The sequence below is a fragment of the Schistocerca gregaria genome, chromosome 2 (assembly GCF_023897955.1).
Source record: "Schistocerca gregaria isolate iqSchGreg1 chromosome 2, iqSchGreg1.2, whole genome shotgun sequence".
NCBI lineage: Eukaryota > Metazoa > Arthropoda > Insecta > Orthoptera > Acrididae > Schistocerca > Schistocerca gregaria.
The window spans coordinates 997,696,821-997,717,202 of record NC_064921.1 but is presented as its reverse complement, the minus strand read 5'-3'; the positions used below and the strand labels follow the sequence as shown (position 1 = coordinate 997,717,202).

The window sequence follows — 20,382 nt, the reverse complement described above, 5'->3', positions numbered from 1 at the left end:
AAACGTTAGGTTGAACTTTAAACTTCATTTCCTGAAAATTATGTTTTTGTACAGAATACGAAGCAAGCTGCAAAGGGCACCTCATGATAAAGTTTGCTGCATGAACAGCAAAAATGTAGTAAGCAATAAACTTTTACCTTTCATTACTTTGTGCAGGAGGGCAAGAGAAAGTTGTGAAAACATACGAAATTGTGTAAAGTTCGTTGGAAGTTGGCAAGTGCCCTAATTCTCAAATACTGGATGAATATGGTCTGGATAATCTGTATGCTGTTTGTTTCACTGTATCAAGACATATGTTTCAAACAGTACTTCTTGTCTTACCATGTTAGAACTTTAATACAAGCGATTATAACAGTACTATAATTTTTTTACATTCCGTCAATAATTTTAAGCGGGCAGTCAAGCGATAACCGAACCCCACTGCAACAGGACCATGGAATGGTTCCATTCAAAAGTAATAACCACACATGTTGAAACATTTATCCCACTGGGAGACGAGAATCAATTCCTGTCAGCTGCTGACAGACTTGCAACCACATCCACTCTTGCTGTCCCTCATCTAATAGAAACTAACAGCCACATGCATCGATCTTCAGGTCACCAAAAATGTGAAAATCACACAGTGAAGGATTCAGGTTATACAGACGATGTTTTAGTGTTTCCCAATCAAATTGCCTAAGTGTAGCCTTTACCCGATTGGAAGCAAGGATGCGTGTATTACTGTGTAACAGAATGATTTTGTCCAGCAGCATTCCTGGGCATTTTCACTTTTTGGCACAATGCAGTTTCCACAAAGTGTCTTCCTATCACTGTGCATTGACTGTGGTTCCACACTGTAAGAACTCAACAAGCTTCTGATTTCTTTGGCAGGGGAGGTGTGGGATGCTTACACTGCTGGTTTTGTCATTTGCCATCAAGCTGTTGCACAATAATGCCCACCTCCATACTGCCTATCAGCTGGAGGCTATGCTTCAGCAATTTGATTGGGAAATGCTTAAAGATCCTCCATGCAGCCCGGGTCTGACTGCACATCTGTGGGTTGGACATGAAGTGCAACAGTGGAGCAGGTTGTTGATCTGTCTGCAGCAGACCGCATTCAACAAAACAGGAACTAATCATCTTGTCACCCAGTGGGATAAAAGTCTTAATGTGTGTGGTGATTACTTTTGAATGCAACCAATTCTACAGTCCCATTGTGGCAGGCATTCAGTTTATATTCGACTGCCCCTCATATACGAAGTAGTAACAATTATTTTTATTGGCCCTCAAAGCTGTGAGATTGGCAGCCTGCAACAGGGACCAGGTGATCGCAGCCATATAGTGATCCAGATCACTAACAGAAACAACAATTATTTGCTAGGTTATACCGATGATGAACATCCAACAGCTGTTTATTCTAATATGCTGTCAAATTTTATTGTCAATGTGGACAACTTTGAAAGCATTCCTGTAAGATGTTCTGGCACTGAAAGCCACAATAACAGTAATATTCAGTGTACTACTAGCAGGTAGTAGGAAGCTCCTGCCTAGGTCATTGTTCAAAGGAAAATGATGCCAAAAGGGAAACTGCCTATATGATTTAGCTTTTAGGTGATAAGAGAATGATCTGACCTGAGGCTATATTTGACTGAAGGTTGTTTGAAAAAGAATACCAGGCCCTCTGCACACCAGAAGAGATGTTGATGCTGGATTCTTTTAGTGAACACCTAGCCCAGCAAGTTAAGGATCTGATAGCAAAGAACAATGCAGATCTCTTAGTAACTCCTGGCAATATAACCTCACAATTCAAATGATGGACGTTATGAATAGACCTTTGAAGGCTCACTTGTAACAGCTTTACAGTGACTAGCTTCTTGAAGGACGTCACGCCCTCACTCCAGAGGGAGACTTAAGAAATCAATATCCATGCTGGGCTAGAGGATCCTCACTCAAAGAGGGCAGAAAGTCCAGTTAAATGATTATGTAAAGAGTCAGAAAGCACTGTTAGCCAATGCTACGGATGAATCCGTATGATGCATTATGGGAAAGACTGTCAAAGGAAGAAATGTCAAGAGGCTTACGAATTAGGATTGTAGTACCAATGACAAAAGTAGTAACAGCAATGGCTGGCTTAGTACGCAAAAAAGATGTCAAGACAAAAATTAATGTAAACCATTTCTTTTGTTTCTTTTACTTCTCCATTTGTCAAAGTGTACGCAATAAATAAGTTTAAAATAAAATTTTAACATTTCTGATAGATATTTTGTATCATTAAAACAGTTTTTAAATTTAATTAGTCAGAAAAATTCTGAAGGAGCCTCTTAAAAATGAGACATCTTATAGTCAGGCAAATATGTTATACGTTTTTATTTTGTTTGCGATATGTACAAAACTGTCACACAGATCAGCATGCTGAAAGTCAAATGGCAATGCAACCTCCCATTACTGCCAAAGTCGAGCAAAGTGTTGTTATGTTTAATAAAACGGGGGGCTTCAAAACTGTCAGCAGCAGTACAACTAATTCGAGGCAGATATGTTATTCATGGAAGTGTAGAGATGGTAGGTTTGGGAACTCTTACAGCAGCATTTCCACACTGGCAACTATGGACATTCATTCCCTTCATATCTCTTTCACATCAAACAGCAGAACTAACTGATATGCAGTTGATGTAACTTCTCACCAAACAGTAGGTGGCACATACCAAACAAATTATGTTCTCATGCTCATGTAATTCTTAATTCTGAACAAGATATTCAAACCTGTTTGCAAGCCATTTAGAGGAAATGTTCCTAGCCACACAAAAGTCCAAACAATGCGTGTGGCTCAAGTTCATTGATCTCTTCACGATTTAGACTCGTGGCCAGGAACTCTATCCTAATTCCCCCACAGCCAGAATACCCACTCTCCCATTTGCTTCCCCCTGGGCATCCTCAGCCCAACTTGCCACCTTCCTGGACACTGACCACCCCTCATTGTTCCATCCATACAAAGCCCATGAACCATCAAGAATTGCATTTCAGTAGCTGTCATTCCCTCCACATCAAAAAACCAAACACTCCCATGAAGTTCAGCTACCTATGGACAGCTTGTCTGCAGCGACAAGACTTCTTTTGTGCAGTACGCTGAAGGTCTCAATCAGGCCTTCAGACAGACACTATCCCCAAAGCTAGGCCACCTACAATTCTCACAACACTTCCTCATCCACCTCCCTACCCACTCCTTCTCCCATTACTCCGAACAACTTGCTGTGAAGGAGCATCCCCCTGCCACCTTCCCCTCCCTCCCCTATTTCATGAAAAAATCTAATATCATACTGGATTGACAACTGAACAATGTCTTTTGCCAGAACTACTATCATTATCACTGGTCAGAAATGATCATCCAGCTCACCCCACCTAGAGTGGTACCCACAGAATCTTCACTATATCTTGGTCCATCTTAAGGCACATTCACCCATACCACACAAGTCTTATACCTGTGGAAAACATGGGTGCAAGCCTGTCAGTACACTCATCCAGCACGTCCTCCTACAGTCCCATCATACGCTTATCCCACCTCATTAAAAGCAGGGCCATTTGTGAAAACATTCATGTTATACCATCTAATGACATTTCTGTTAAGTTTAAGTGGGTATGACAACCAATTAACTGTCCAATCAAATGAATGCTTACAACTAAACTGATCACCCATGGGCAGAATGCACAGGTGCGCGCACAAACAATTTCAACAGTTGTTTCGTGAATTGGGCGATCTGGAAAACGACTCCCCCCCCCCCCCCCCCCCCCCCCTCTCTCTCTCTCTCTCTCTCTCTCTCTCTCTCTCTCTCTCTCTCTCTCTCTCCATCAGCTTCTCTTAACTGCTTAGACAACATTTGTCTTTTCAACACATCCTTCACCCTTCATTCCCATTATCCTCCTCATACCTATCTCCAGTAGCTCCCTACTGCAACACCCTAAATTCACTCGCCCTACACCCAATCATCCTTCCCCCATCGTCTCCTGTTCCTCTATTCTGTCATTCCCTCCAATAAACTCTTCCATATCATTGTTGTCATGCTCTGTATCAACCCACCATTGCTGGAGGCACATCGATTCTCATCCCATGAGCCTGCTGCCTCTCCCTCCTGTACTTATCTTCTGTCCAACTGCTGTCTCCCTCTTATTTGTCAGCTACCCTTCCCCTCCGTACCTCAAACCACCTCTCCCCCACTCCATCCAACAATCCCTCACACCCATCAAGCAGCAGAACTGCAGTCATAGCCTAATGTACCCAGCCAGCACATTCTAGCTCAAGAAAGCACCTGTCCGAAGATAGCCAAGTTTCTGGTCTTGCTTGATGAGGTATCACTTACTTCAGTTCTTTCCAAAACTTGCTTGTGTCTAATTCTGGTTGTTAAGCAAGTGGTGACTGGGTGGTTGTCCTCCAACACAGTAGAGAAAGTTACGAATATATCTATGAGAAGCCATCTTCAACCTGGCTTACAACAATCCTTCAGTAAACATAATGATAAATGATAGTTACTACAACAGAAACAATGTGACCCTTAACTGTAATGCAAACATGAGGAAAAACATCTCTCCTTCGCAACTACCGCTTGTATTTAACTTCTGTAAGTCATACCTGAACTGTTCCATTTGACAACACCATGACAACACCATTGGACGTCCGAAACCACTGATACATGTATGGAAGTCTGCTAATGGAATCGCACTCTCTTACAGGAACTGCAGCTCCCGCTTTTATCAGATTATCCTGCATGTAGCGTTCAAAGTACTTCAACAACTTCATCTTTTTTGCCAATGTATCAGGGTAACTATCAACAGTGTAGAACTTTTCTTCTCCATTTTCCAGTATGTAATAGAGATTCCTGGAAGAAACCAACATTATTAATTACTTTTACTCCTATTACTAGCAAATTGAACAACATGGAAACACAATAGAAGCAAAGTATGATGAAATTGAAGACAATTTGTGCAGTGGCAGCAGAAATCAGCAACTTTACTTTTCTCTCACAATGGGGGAAAAAAAGCCGACCAACAGCAACCAGCCATAAGTAAAGTGGCAGTTATGTCAGTTGTGATCAGCCTGAAGATACTTTAATACATCTTTCCACAGTAGCCTATTTTGGGCAAGATTTTTCATAGATGCCTAACTATTGCACCCCTCATCAATTACAACCCTCAAGGGGCCACCCCACATATATAGTCTGTCAACCAAAAATATTGTCTTGTACCATTCCACTGTTATATAATTGTGAGCCTGTAACTATTCTTTGATTATTGCTTCAGCTAACACTGACAAGTTGTGCTGCCATACATGCACATGAGCAGCAGCAACATAAAATAAACAGCGATCAAGGAAATGCCTCAGATTCTTAGTCAGCAGCACAATCCCACAATGAGGCTGTTGCCTACAAGACAATTAGTAATCGAATAAGTTTTTGGCTGGGATCTTATGCAACTCCACTGCTTAATGCTCTGAACAGATCATTACTGTGAGTTAACAATTGTACACGGCAACGGGATACAATTAAATTTTATTTTCTTGTTTAATTAAACAATGATTTTACTCTTAAGTTTACTTTATTGTTGTTTCACTAAACCAAGATGAAACTGATGTTGCTCAAGAACGTCTTCCTTGGCAACATGAAGACAGCTATTCTTTACACTTTTACAAAGTACCCCGCACGCCCACTTTTGTGTTAATAAACTTTTTATATTCAATCCTTTTTCTCCATTACCAAAATAACTCTACCTGGGCACCTCAGGAGGTGCCTTATGCCTTTACTACTCTAGCTATCCACCAAATCTTCAGATTCTTCTGCCACCCAATTTTGGAAAGCTTTAAGACCCTTCTTGTATGCACTGTTAATCTTCTGATTTTTACTTTCAGACAGGGCCGCACTCCCGACAAATGTACTGAAGATACTCGCACACAATTTTTTTTTAAATACATGTTTTATTTTATTTTTCTGTGGTTCTGTACTTACTATTATCAATCTACATTTTATGTGCTCGTAAGTTCTACCATCATTTTATTGGACTAATAGATAATCTTTTCTACAACACTTATTTCCTAACTGAATTCCCTGATCATCATCTGACTCAAATTTTTTGATGTGGTATTTTAATTCATAAACGAACATACTTTTTTGGACATATTTAAAATGCTCCTGCGATGTCAAGTACTTTGTAAATAACCAATGTCACTAAATGTACAAAAACTGTCTGAACAGGCCATGAAGGCAAAACATTACTGACTGCCCGCCCTGTCATTTTCAATCCACAGGCTTCACTTGGTGCAGATATGGAGAGGCACGTTGTCAGTACGCTGTTCACCAAGTCGTATGTAAGTTTACCAGACTGGAGCCATTACTTCTCAATGGAGTAGCTCCTCAGTTAACCAAACAAGGGTTGAGTTCACTTAGCTTACCAACAGTGCTCGGCAGACTAGATGGTCATCCATCCCAGTTCTAGCTCAGCCCGACAACGCTTAACTTCAGCAGTCTGACAGGAACTGGTGTTACCACTGCAGCAAGGCTGTTGGCTACTAAATGTGTAAATCAGAAAAAATAAAATAAGTACTAAAGTGCTTGAGAGCATGTGTTAATGAAAGTCCTGTCTTCAATCCCTGGCCCATTCCATGGGTTTTACCAATCATTTACTAATTTTTCACCTCTGGGTCTGTGAGAAACACAGAAGCCATATAGCAATTGAGATTTAGAATTATACTGCAGGCACCCTACAAACAGCTGGTGAAATCAGCTCACAGGTCAGAAGAATGCACGAGCATACTATATTCAGTAAGAACATGCTTACTGAAGTGTTCAAACTGAACTTGGGATTGAAGATACTGTAACAGTTACGTGGGCCTGAAGTACTTCTGTGGAGAATAGAGGTTTGGCAAGAGAGATGTCTTTGTATTGGCATTAGAAATTTGTCAAGTATCTACAAGAACTTTCTGCCTACCCTCACTATCAAAAATCCGAAGTCATCTGCTTTACTAATGAAACTATTATTTTAAGTTGCAATAACAGAACTGTGACTGCATGGTTCGTAATTAAGAGTGTTGGCCCATCAGCTGTGAACCAAAACAACAACAACAACAACAACACCTCTATATCAGCTCAAACAATACAGCTTTATAGTTAAATGCTGTGATCAAAGACAAATTGTTACTGTATGCAGTGGAAAAGGAAAGCTATCAAACCCTGAGAACACACTTTACACACCTAAGCTGCAACCAACATCATATTGTAATTTATATAACAATACAAAGCTAGAAAATTAGACAAAGTTTTGAGTGTTGCGGTAGAAGCCCGATTTAAAGCAGCTGTTGGGGAACACTCCCATGTTACAGTGCAAATACTTGTATCGAGACAGCTGTGGGATGAGAATACTACACCTAGAAAGTTTTGGAAAGTAGATAATGCAATCTTACACTACACTGTACTGTGCTGTATATAGTACAGAATTTAAATACCATTAGAAGCAAAACATGTATAAAAACTTGACTGCAGTGATTAGGAAAATTTCACCAAAATGGCAACCAAAACAATAATACTACAGTACTTACAAATGAAATGCTGTACTGCACTACAGTATATGAAACACTATAAAATACACAACTATTTATAACACCATCTGCAAGCTACTGTAGCTTCATTTTTCTTCCATTTTAAGTATGTCATCTTGCTGACAGGTCATTTCACAAATTTTCTTTTTAAGCACAGTGTTCCACGTTAATTTTGTGCGACAACTGAACATGGTTTCATTCACTTCCTTCTCCACTTGCATAACTGTTTGTATTACCCAGTGTACCACATCTGCTGGGAAAATTGTCTACACTTTCTTCCTCCTCTTCAATTGCATTACCACAGATTTGGTTCAGTCTTAGCCAACATGACTATAACTACATTAACACACTTTTTGTCATCAATTATCTCTTAAATTAGTTCCTCAATTCATCACTACCCAGCAGTTCAAGGCTATAAGACTGATACTGCACAGCAGAACATCATGATACTGGATGTTAACTGCTGTTGAAAGCTGTTACTACATTCTTCATTTCTTGCATTTTCTTCAACAACACAGTGGTTTATACTGGCTTACGCGTTTCGGCCTTACACCATTCTCAAAGGCTCAAAATGTCTCACATCCTCAGTTGAAATGAGAATTGGTCAAGAATGGCTATACAGTACCTGGTCTACATTGTTTGCAGACATCTTAGCACAATCCATGTTTCTATGTCTGGCAATTTCAGTATAAAAATAATTAACACATGATCAAGACTAACATCAGTTTTTGAGCACATTAAAAACATCCCACAAAGAATTTACGCATTTCGCTGCTGATATTGGTCATGCTTTATCACAGCACCTTCAAATTTACCTTTTCCCAAGGAACTTCCCATTTGCTCGTCTGAATTCACTATTGAAGTGTGCAGTTTACAGCTGTAGTGAGCCTTAAATGCTTCTATGGCATTCTGATCCATCTGCTCCAATGCTCATTTGGCTAATTCCATGGTGACATTTCTATATTGAAAACCATCAATCAAAACCACTAAAGTCTTTGTTGCCATGTGAACAAAAGAAGTTCTCCAATTGGGCTTCAGGAATTTGCCTGGAAGTGGCACATCTTCACTTCACTTCATCAAAAACCACCCACGTTGACATTAAATATGTTTATTGTCTATTTCTCATTTTATCTTTATTTTTATTCATAAATTATCCCTGGTGAAATAGTGCATATGGATGCAATTAGCTACACAATAGCTGCATTTTCTCCTTCATTTTCCTAACCTTATGCCTAATCTTCACAGTGTTAGCATGTTAATGGTAGCAGACCATGTACAGATGTCCTCCCTGTTGTCACCCCTCACCTCCAGGGCGAAAATTGTGTACCCCAACCATTTGTGTCTAATGTTATCCATTTGGAAAAGAATGACTTTCAAAAAGTTTATGAATCATGTAACTGATGTGGGATGTACATATGAGCCCAGTATTCGCCTAATTTGATGTGAGGCACTGCCTAAAACCCACATTCAGGCTGGCTGGTACACTAGCCAGGTAGATTCTAGCCACAGTGGCAACCATCTCCAAATTCCATAACAGGTATGATAATGCATGCAGCTTTCCATGCATGTATTCCTATAAGGAAGTATTAATTAGGTAAATCTGTCGATGAGGATTTTTCACGTCCCTATTGAGTCACAATCTATTCTGACTGCCAATAGGTAAGTCATTCTGTTTAGATGGTAATTTCTAACTAGTGTCAACTTCTGCAAGTAGCTCATGCAGTCTGAGGTCGCAATAAAGATTCTATTAGGTTCAAGTGGAAAGTGATCATACATGGTTTATCGAAGCATCGAATTTTGCCCTCTGAAAACTGTAGTAAGGACCAGCAAATCAAGAAAGACTAAGATTTAGGAAAAGCTGACAATTGTTCGGGATGTCTAAAGTAACTGAAAGATTGATCTCTTACATAGCAATCAAACACAATTTGGCACACTCCTTTATGTGGTATATTCTCAAAAATAGTCCCTTCATGAATGCTGAAACTTATGCTCTCTCTCCATTAATATGGGAAAACAGTCACGCTTAATCATTTGAAGAGGCCTACACACCTTCATTTAACTGTGCAGGTATCAATTAGAGTGTAAATCTGTACATTTGTCTAAACTACATGCAGGCTACACGCAGTTTTCCTCTCAGCTCTCTCAGTTGCGCCACTCTGTCCATGTTGATGACGATACAGTGAACATGATGGAGAGAAAAACTGTAACTGCGGCCTGTCACTTGGTTGGAGCTGTGTTGCTTTCTTCAGAAAAGCCAACCATTACTTCATCCCAAGTTTCATCAGGTCCCAGAAGTTTCAGGTATTATATTGAGTGATCATATACATACATTTTTTTTTGTACACACAAAACTTGAATATGAAGCACCATATATCACAAAGCCTTCAAGCTTTGAGAGAAGATCCGAGCTGTAGTTCAGATGCTCAGAACTGACGTTTTTTCAGCACACTGAATGCCTGGCTCAATTGCTCCTTTTGGGGGTGGGATGGGACGGTAGAGTGCAAATTTCATGGGAGAAAAGGAGGCAGTAGATATGGGTAGTATTAACACTTTCACTGCAGTGTTGGGAAAGCAGATGCCAAACCTGTGTGTGATGCGGGAAACGGACCTTCTCGCAATTGATTTGTTTATTTTTAGTCAGAAATAAAAGAAACTTATTGGCGTCTAAATTTAACTCACTTATACAGTTTTGCAAAAGTAATTATACTCCCAATTCTTCAGGGTAATGTGAGGGAGAAGATGCACAAATAATCAAAAACCACAATAACCGAGGTATTTCCACACCTGTTTTTGTTCAAAAGTTCATCCTAGTTCTGTGCAAAGGTACTGTAGGTCTGTTTAACAGTGTGGCATTGTTTGCTTCTGAGAGAAAATGACGTCTTTCTACAGAGCGTTTCGAATTTTCTTGAGAAACTTATGTTATTGCACTGAAATTACCTCCAGCCCTTATAATGTAGAAGATTGTCAGTACATTGCAATGTGATACAATAACTAAGTCACTTTCTTCATCCCAGCCTTCACATTCACTGTCTTCTTTGTTTTGTTGTGGAGTATCCGTCACATTTTGGCATCAATTATGTATTGAAAGCCACGTTCAAGTTTACTGATCTTCAGCCATTCATTCAAGTTTTCTTCATCAAAATCTTCAAATTATTTAAATCAATTGCCAGATTTATCATTTGTGCAGTTATTTCATCATTACTGAAACCTCGAAAATCACTTCCTGCTATACGTGGAAGAATTTTTCTCCATTACTGAAATAGTGTGTGTGGCTTTACTTTCTGCCAGGCATCAGAAATCCCACGTACAACATTTAGAGTGGTCAACTAGTTCTAGAGAGTCACCAAATCATCCTTATCAAGTAGCATTTTCATTCTCATTAGTCCAAACTGGTAGCACTGTTTTACCGACACAATTGCGCCTTGGACAATTTGCCTTACAATGGCTGTCACCTTGGGCGGTAAAAACTTTTCTACTACGAGTCAGTTATCAGATAAGAAGTTCTCTTCCAGGTCTGAAGCGTTGTTATCAAGCAATATAACATCCTTCCACAGCAATCCTCTCTTCCAGAATTCACTGAACTTTGTGTACAAATAGTGTGTGGAATTAGTTCTTGAAAATTTCACAATCCATCTATGCAGCATTTTGGTTGCAACAATGCAAAGAGAGATCCTTAACTATAATATCCTTGAATGTTTAGGGCTTTCTTGATTTTCAAATCACTGGTAGTTCCACTTTGTGGTTCCCAGAAGCATTAGCCATGCACAAAGTTTTAATGTGTTCTTTAGACGCCATGTCCAGGAACACGAAGTTCACTCTTAAAAGCAATGACTGGTTGGTAGGCACTTCCAATACCTACCATTTTTGTATGCATTATGAATTTGGTCTGGCGTGAAATTCTCACCTTCCACAAACTTTTGGAACTCTATGAGGAAGTAATCAGCTGTCACAACATTTGAACTGACAAGGGGAGACCACATCATTGGGATAACTTTGCACACCTTTAGTAGGACACTACAGCAACGATGTCCAAGTAGAAGGTGCATTACTCCAGCAATTCTCAGAAAACCACAAGGAATGTTTTAGTTTCTTACTTCTGTATCTGTGCGTAGGTGCTATAGTCAAGTGGTTGGCATTCGAACTACGTAATGCAAACTTGTACGAAGCAGCTGTTTGACTCTTACTCTAATTGTTTTTAATCGAAATTTTTATCATCAGTCACTTTATTTAATTTATATGACACTCAACAGGTAATTAATTAAAAACTACGAGCATTTCCATGAAATTAATACTATAGAACAAAAGCAAACTGGTGCTTTTCATTTATTATAATGTTCTACCATGAACCGATGGAAGATTCTGTTAGCAAGTATTAGGTAATTTCTTGTTATTTGGCTACTTACTATTTTTAATTAAATTTAATTATTAGGAAATATTTGTAACTATTGACTAGTAAATGAAGAAACAGGCAAGAAGGAAGCACCTGACCAATGGAAATATAATTACAATCCGGCACAATATGGACATGCAGTAGTGAAATGGCTGCAGGTTGGACATGTCTTGTGAGAAAGTGCTCTGTCCGGAAGGAAACAATGAATGGCACACACAGCAATGTAATTTTTAAGCTTAGAATGACGTAAACAGACCTAACATAACAGTACTTGTCTCAACAAAGCAATATATGGAACCAATTTAAAAGAGCGTAGCATATGAAACCAGAAAGTTAACGCGTATATGTACAAGGATGTAGCCCCTGATGAGTAGCATCTACCACCCATTTAAAAACATCTACGCTCACGACAACTGTGGTGTCGCCAGACCGGATAGTGTTAACAATGGAAAAACTTTAAGCTACAAAACATATGGACACTACTACGTTATTATGATTTTATTAGCAATGCCTGTATGATTGTTGAAGCTTCTATGAAGTTTAGATGCCAGGATGGTGCAGAAGGAAGGACAATAATTCATATTGACACTTGCCTTACAACACAAAGCTAACTACATTCCTCAGAAGAACTTTAGTGTTTCTTCCTGCGAACTGTGTAAGTCACCTGCAGTACCTAAGGCTGTGCATAATTCATCCCACAAAAGCCAAATACAGGATGCATGTTGTTCAGAACTAATTTTTATTTCTCGAAGAAAGCTAGCAATGAGAATATTTTACAGTAAATGCAAATGTCTCCAGCTGCCTGGAATGACGTAACCTAAAAGAATGTTTTTACAAAATTTCCCAACACTGGCTGTAGGTCAATATCAGAAGCTGCAGAACACAATTTCCCTGAATGCCGTTACAATAAGTGAAATTTTCTGAAATCTATGAAGACATCCTAAATTCTGATCATCAGCTACCTATGACTGTGTAATTCGTTTGTCAAGAACCAAGCACAGCTTGATGGAGGCAACTTGGGGTTGTTATGAGATGGAGGAAGAGGTGAAAGATTCAGCTGTACTAAGTTTTTCTGCAGCTGTTAAACTATTAATCTTGATTTAGTGTGGACTACTAACCCCCTCCCTATTCTTTAAGGAATGTAACTCCATGTATAATACATCTCAATTTGAAGAAAGCTGGTTTTCCTAATATGCCTGTTCATTAAATGAAAATATTTTTTGTCATAAGAAACCTAAAACTGTGCTCTGAAATAGTGTTTTGTTTCTCCACTCGACAGTGCCACAAGTTCCCCAAAAAAAACTTAACCCAATACACATGCAAATGTCATACTAACAAATTTAAATCCACCTGATGGAGGTTTAAGCCTTTGAAATGTATCGTTGAGATAAATAAACAGCGAGTGGTAACAGTAGACTTGTTTCGTTTATGTCAATAACAGTTATGGTAAAGCCCAACCTAAAATGTTCGCATTTAAACTTATGTCTGTTTATGGCTCCATGCTTCCTGAGTTATGCTTCATACTGCAACATAATTTGGCAAGTACAATCAATGATTATGTTGGTACTGTCTGCAAAATGTGTTACGAAGTCAATACTAAGGAAGTAATCAATAATAAAAATTACTGCATAAATAATGAAAATTTACTAAGCAAAAATCTTATTTCCCTTACATTCTGTGGGTGGCATGAATAAGAAAATATCACAAAAAGGTTTGACATGACATGCAATTTCTTAGTGCCATACTTTTAATTAGCAGATTGGTACTGTCTGGATAATTTTCACACTGTGTTATGATGCCTCGGGGATATATTCACAATTCCAAACTTTGGTACGTGTCTTACTGTATTAAGCCTGTAATATGGAATTATTCCCCTTAATGAGTACATGACAACTCTTTAAATACAGTTAACAATTTAACATCTTTATTGTCATTTGAAGTCTTCAGAGAGTCAACCTATGATTGGACTAGGTGGCTGTTTTGGCCATTTAGTTATACAGGTGAGCTGGTTCTAACCAACATCAAGCAGCTAGAACGGCAACTACTGTTTTTGCAGTATTCTGATAGGAAGGAGCTAACTGCATCTTAATTACCCCTCCCCTCCCCCCCCCAAAAAAGAAAAGAAACAAACACCAAACTCAAGAAATAAGTGACTTATACTTAACAACTTTTCCTTTTTCTGCAACGTTACTTATCTATATGACGAGACTAATGAAACAGTTCCTTCTTCATTCTAGATAATACCTTTACATTTAGACACCATTTAGTGATTTTACAACTATCTGCCGAGTTAATGAGAAACGTGGTATAATATACATACATGAAGTTTCGTTGAGACCAAGACACGAAGTTTCAATTATATGCGCTGGAAAACCTATTTTCTAACTATGAGACACTTCATTAGAACACTTTAGCTAAATCATCTAATTAAAGAAACAATATCTGAGTGCCCAGAAATTTGTTAATAGGGTGTTTTATGATGAAAATACAAACTCAATGTGGAGTTTAGTTGCATCTGTACCATCTGATTCCTGTTTTAAAGGCTTGAGGGTTGTATGGGTAAATCATTTAGGAATCTTATGTGCAGACTGTAATACAATGAACTGCATTACATACAAATCCACTATGTATCAGTCTTACTTTATGGCATTCTTTCATTCCAGAACAGTATATTCATGGGGGAATTTTTAGTTTTGCACTGGAATGCTTACAGCATCTTTTAACTTCATTGTCTTGGTGAATTATCTATATATAAATCAGGCTTCTAACAATGAGCAATTCAATTGCTCTTTGAATGACCATTTACACAAACTTAGCAATGCCAAATTGAATTACTTTCATCAAAAATATGATGTACACAGACTTTTCAAAAGTGCTGCACCTCTCAATAGATTAACAACAATTGCATTAGTATTTTGTACAGATATCAGAGTTTGAGATACCCTTTTAGCTTTTTGAGGATGCATACAGAGTAAGTAAAACTTCTCATAAAATGCTTTTTGTTGTAAAAATCTTACTTAAAAATAATCACTCGCAAGAAAAATATACTTCTGCCCTAAAATTTCACATAAGTCAGTAAGTCAATTAAGTCAGACATGAATATTCTGTACAGCAAGGAAGACTTAGATGGGAGAGTAGACCGAGTCATAAACCTCAAGCGGGTGCACCTGTTTATTAAGTGCGCCAACCACAAATAACATGGTCTTGCACAGTTCCACTGACGTTTTACAATCATGAGCCTGTATCTATTCCTTCATTATTGCTTCAGCTATCATAGTGACAAGTTGTGTTGTCAAACATCCAGGTTAACAACAGCAATATAAAATACACAGTGAAACAGGTGAGAAAAAGAAATATGAACTGTGCAATAAAATGGCCTAGATTATAAGCTAGCAGCACAACCCCACAATGAGGCAGTACAAGATAATTAGTAATTAAATATGCATTACACTGCAGTCCGATTCAAGTGCACTGTTTAATGCTCGAGGTGGGACATTACTGTGTGGTAACATCTTTATGCAGCAACAGTGAGATTCATTGAAAGTTATTTTATTATTGTTTAATTAAACAGTGATTTAGCATATAAGTTCATTTAATTATCATTAATTAAACTAAGATTACAATGTGATTTTGATTACACACATTAACCCTGTTAACACAAAGACAGTAATTCTTTAGATGTGTGAAGTATTCCACATGCCCTCCGATGTTGCGAAAATCAGCACACGCGCTTAAAGGTTAAAATTGAATGCAAAATCATGTAACTTGCCAAAATCCACAGAAGGCTTATTCATCAGGATTTGAAGCATTACCTCATGAGCTTGAGGTACACATTTGTACTAGCAATTGCTAGTCTTCTGACACATCAGCCAGGAACAAAAGGCAAATTAACACAGGCAATGGTTAGTAAAAGACTCAACTAGGCTAGTAACATTAGCATCAGTTTGGGAATGATGGGGCAAAGGTAAATAAACCTATTTTACATATTCCTAATGTCAACTGGTACCAGTGGAGGATGATATGGCAGTCAATACCATTGGGCCTTCTGAGACCTGTTCAGATGAGGCAACTGAGCCAAAAATAAAAACGTATAAAACAGTGGTGCATCCTGTTACGACATATGCAGCAAAAACAGAAATTATGGAACTGAAGTTGACAGCAATGGAAAATAATGTATGAAGATAGATCCATGGGATAGCACATGGAACAAAAGAAGAAATGTATCAGTAAGAGGTAGTGTGGAATACCAGACGTAAATAAATGGATGAAGACAAGAAACTGCAAGTATCATATTGAAAGAGTGGACCTAACAAGACAAGCCAAAATTTCTGAACAGGAAACTACAGACATGGGAACAAACAACTGGATGACCACCTAAAGGATGGGACAGTAGATGGTCCAGTAAATTTACAGACTGAAGCAGAGAAACAGGGCAACTCTTGTAGGAAGTAAGTGGTTTTGATTTACTTAAGCATGTTTCAGTACCTTCTGCTCAACATTTTATGGATTTTGTTTATTTTTTCATTACAAATGACCCTCTTCTATTGATATTATTATTGTTACAGTTTTTGATATTTTAGTCTGATTTCTGTTACAGATATATTAAAACACCTCTTACTATCACTATTACTGTTGCTGTTTGAACAATAGTTTTGCACATATTTATCTTATCGCAAAAAAACACTGAGTTTCTACCACCAGCCCACACGTTACTGTCAAAAACAATAACAGTTATAAATGAAGAACAACTCAGGAAATTATTTAACATATTTGAAACATCAGAGTGTAGTATCAGAAACAATAATCTGTAGAATATATGGTAGATACAAAACTACCAATACAACGGAACATTGTGCAATGTGTGATGAAGTAATAAACAAAACCCACTGACGAAACAACAGAAAATGCTGAATCACATTCCTTCAGTGAATTCTTGCATTCATCTAAACAGCCATCTAATCTACAACCTGGAATCTTTGTGCTGTTTTCAGCAAACAAATTTTTATTACATGCTGAAAGTTGAATGACACAGCAGCAATACAGGAAGTCCCAGGAAAATATTCTGCCTCAGCTGAATTAAAGTTTCTCTGACTCACTTTCCAGCATGAAAAAGCAAGTGATCAAGGTTATGTCTGTTGCACACTCTTGGCTGAAAATTGTGAAGAACTTCGTCCTGGCTTGGAACAGCCCAGAAATCAGCCCTATTACAAACTTGTGGAGCAAATATTGAAGAAACAGACAAAATTTGTCAAGAAACGCACAGGAATATAGCACTGATGATGAAACAAAATATTTGGCCCCTTCTAATGGAAAGTATGCCAAGCAGAACTGATTTACTACTAAGAATGAAACACGCACACAAAATAATGATGCAACATTTAACATGAACTTGCATTTTTCCTGCAAAAATTCTAGTAGTTTCTAATAATTTTCACACTTCTGCTTGCTGTGGTCTCACAGCAGAAACCTTATGACGACAGTTACTCACCCACGTTTCACCATATACTTCAACAAGGAATCTATATTAGTAAAACGCTATCCTATAACCAACACCAAAGCCCTGTATCAATTGCAGCATAAGAACTGCAGAAACTATTTTCAGTATTTTGTATAATTACTGACTGAATGCTGTCTTATCTAGTCATTAAGTGGTATTACCTTACAGGTAAAAGTTGAACACAACAACACATGTACTGTATTTACACAAATTTAATGTACTTCTTTTTACTATATGCAGTATTCAAAATTGAGGTGCACATACGATTCAGTTGCTCATTACATTTCAGTACGAACATGTATCTGTTATTCACCTGCAATGTCGTTGAAATTTAGGCAAGCAGAAATAACATTGTGTGACATTACTTTCAAACATAAAGTCACTTCTGCACTAAAAAATATGGTAACAGGTGGGTGGGACAAGAGTTCAATGTAGCCGAGAGTAACATTTGCTTATGGAAGAAACAAATTGGCATTATTTGCAACCACCACTTCTTGAAAGAGATTCAGTGGCCCTCACAAAAGGAAGTCTTCTTGGTGTTGAGGTAGGAGTTCTGGAATTCATCCGTGAAAAAAGGAAGAATGGGGAACCTGTGACAACTGACACCATAAGAAACAACGCAAAAGAGGTGGCTGCAGTTTTTCATATACTGAGCCAACAGTTAAAGGCTAGTGATCAATGGGTTGATTGCTTTATGAAACACATAGGCTTATCTCAAGACACTGTACAACATGTCAAATCCCCCACAGGATTTTGAGAAGAAACTAAGAAGCTTCATGGCACACTTCAAAAAGACATGAATTTTGTGTCAAATAGGCAACACTGAGGAGACACCAATTTGGTTTGATATGACATGATTACACAACTCATGAGAAGGGGACAAAAGTGGTTACCATCAAAACATCATGGTGTTTAAGTGTGTTATACTATAATGCTGTCAAACACATTGGATGGGCCCAAACTTCTGCCGTTCTTGTTCTTCAAGTGGAAAACAACCCCCCCCCCCCCCCAAAGACACCTACAAATGCAAAGCTGTTTCCTGATGTTTGAAATCAAGAGAAGGGATGCATGACAGACTAAAATACTTGACTGGCTCAAAGTATGGGATCTGTCACCAATACTTTGTCCTACTCCATTACACAGTCATCTCACTTATGATGCAATAGCCAGTAACAATGGAATGATTTGTGTGTTACAAACCTTCAACATTAGTATAAATACTAACAAAGAGAGAGGAGCTGGCCAGTACTTACCTCAGCTCAGTACAGCCGATAGAAACACAAAAAAACAACCGAAAACTTGGGGGGGGGGGGGGGGAGGTGAGGGAGGTGAGGGGAGAGAAATAGGACCTTTAATACTCAAGTTAAAGGAAGACCACTGAACAGTCTGAATTGATAAGCTCCTGAAAAGAAGCTCTGTAAAGAGACTTTAAATTCTGAATGACTCCCCAATCCATTGGTTGAATCAGGAAAGTAGCATTTGCTGAAGGCAAGTGGCAAATATGTTCCCTGAGACCAATTTGGTCACTGGAGAGTAGGCTAAAAACCAGCCCCTGCACAATTCCAATGTCATCCATGCATTGGAATAAGTGCCTCAAATTCCAATAAAATTGTTAACTCCATTAAAAGCTCTTTGCCTTTTGCACTTGCTAACAATGAAGTAGTCTTTCAGATCTATTGGAATAGTAACACTTGCACAAAATTTTATGCAGCTGATCTATTTTGGCCTTTTTCAAAGCTTTTGTGATCCACTGTCTTTTACTGCATTTGTCTGTGAGGTGAACCTTTGAAGTTAACCTTTTTTCAAAAAATCTCTTATTGTTCAAGAATCAACATTATATTCTTCCATAACCTTATTTCTACATCACTACTCTACTTGCGACAGAGCAGCGTTAATCATAATTACACTTTGAAACATCACTTTTTAATCGCTGTACACAATTGGTGCACAACAGAAATTGTTCGAGATGTGACTAGAATGACTATTCGCACTACATGACTTAATTGTTGACCACTGCTGAGCGTGTCTGAAATGTTGAGTACGTACAGAGCGATGCCAAACTACTGAACATGCTAGACTGCCAGATTACTGCGGTTTTACTTTATTTGAGAATGAGACCACATAATTTCCAACGAAATTTACACACAATGCGTGGTGTTGTCTTTAGGGTGAGGTGCCAAACCAAGGCTGATACCTTGCAACACGACCACATATAGCCAAAGCCTTGCAAGTGTTGCTACACCGCCCATCTAATTACAGCCTAGCGCAGTACTACTCTGCCCCATCAATGTTTAATGAGAAAGGCAACAGCATAGCCTAGGACACGAGCTGTGTGATTACTGTCTTGTACAGAACTAGAAGTGAATGCAGTTGTTAAATATACTCTGAATGAGAGATTTGTAATTTGTCTGAACCAAGTGTTAACTCAATGTTCAGAAAAACTTTTAAACACTATTCGATTCCAGTGGAAACAGAGTACGAAGTTCAGTAATTTCTACCTATGTTGTAAAAAAGTGAGCTAATATTTTGTGTGTTACAGTATCCACTCAAGATACCCCCTGCAGCAAACCAATGGACTCACCATTGCTCTGGTGAGTATACTGTAACCTTTAGAGAACTTTTTCTTTCTGACACCATCCACAAAATGATGAAAGGAAAAGTTCATCACTTGCTACATTTTCTCTGTTCCTGCAGTGTAACTTCATCACTAGGTCTGACATTTTAGTTTATTACTTCTTTACAACGAACTGTACTTGCAAAATTTTCTGCCGACAGTTCCCATATATACCAAGAAATGTACCTGCAAAATTTTATCACTGTACGACAGGCAGGAAATGAAACATTGAGGTGTGTGTGTGTGTGTGTGTGTGTGTGTGTGTGTGTGTGTGTGTGTGTGTGTGTGTGTGGAGGTGGGGGGGGGAGAGGGGGGGGGGGGGAACA

At 38.5% G+C, this 20,382-nt stretch overlaps 1 protein-coding gene across 1 annotated transcript in view; it reads right to left on the bottom strand.

Annotated features, from left to right (window-relative positions):
- LOC126335501 (serine/threonine-protein kinase polo) overlaps positions 1-20,382 on the bottom strand; it is a 71,897-nt gene that overhangs the window by 7,888 nt on the left and 43,627 nt on the right. Inside the window, exon 9 of the mRNA XM_049998838.1 lies at positions 4,601-4,847. Coding sequence (XP_049854795.1) covers positions 4,601-4,847 — 247 coding nt within the window. The remainder of the gene's footprint in view (positions 1-4,600; positions 4,848-20,382) is intronic.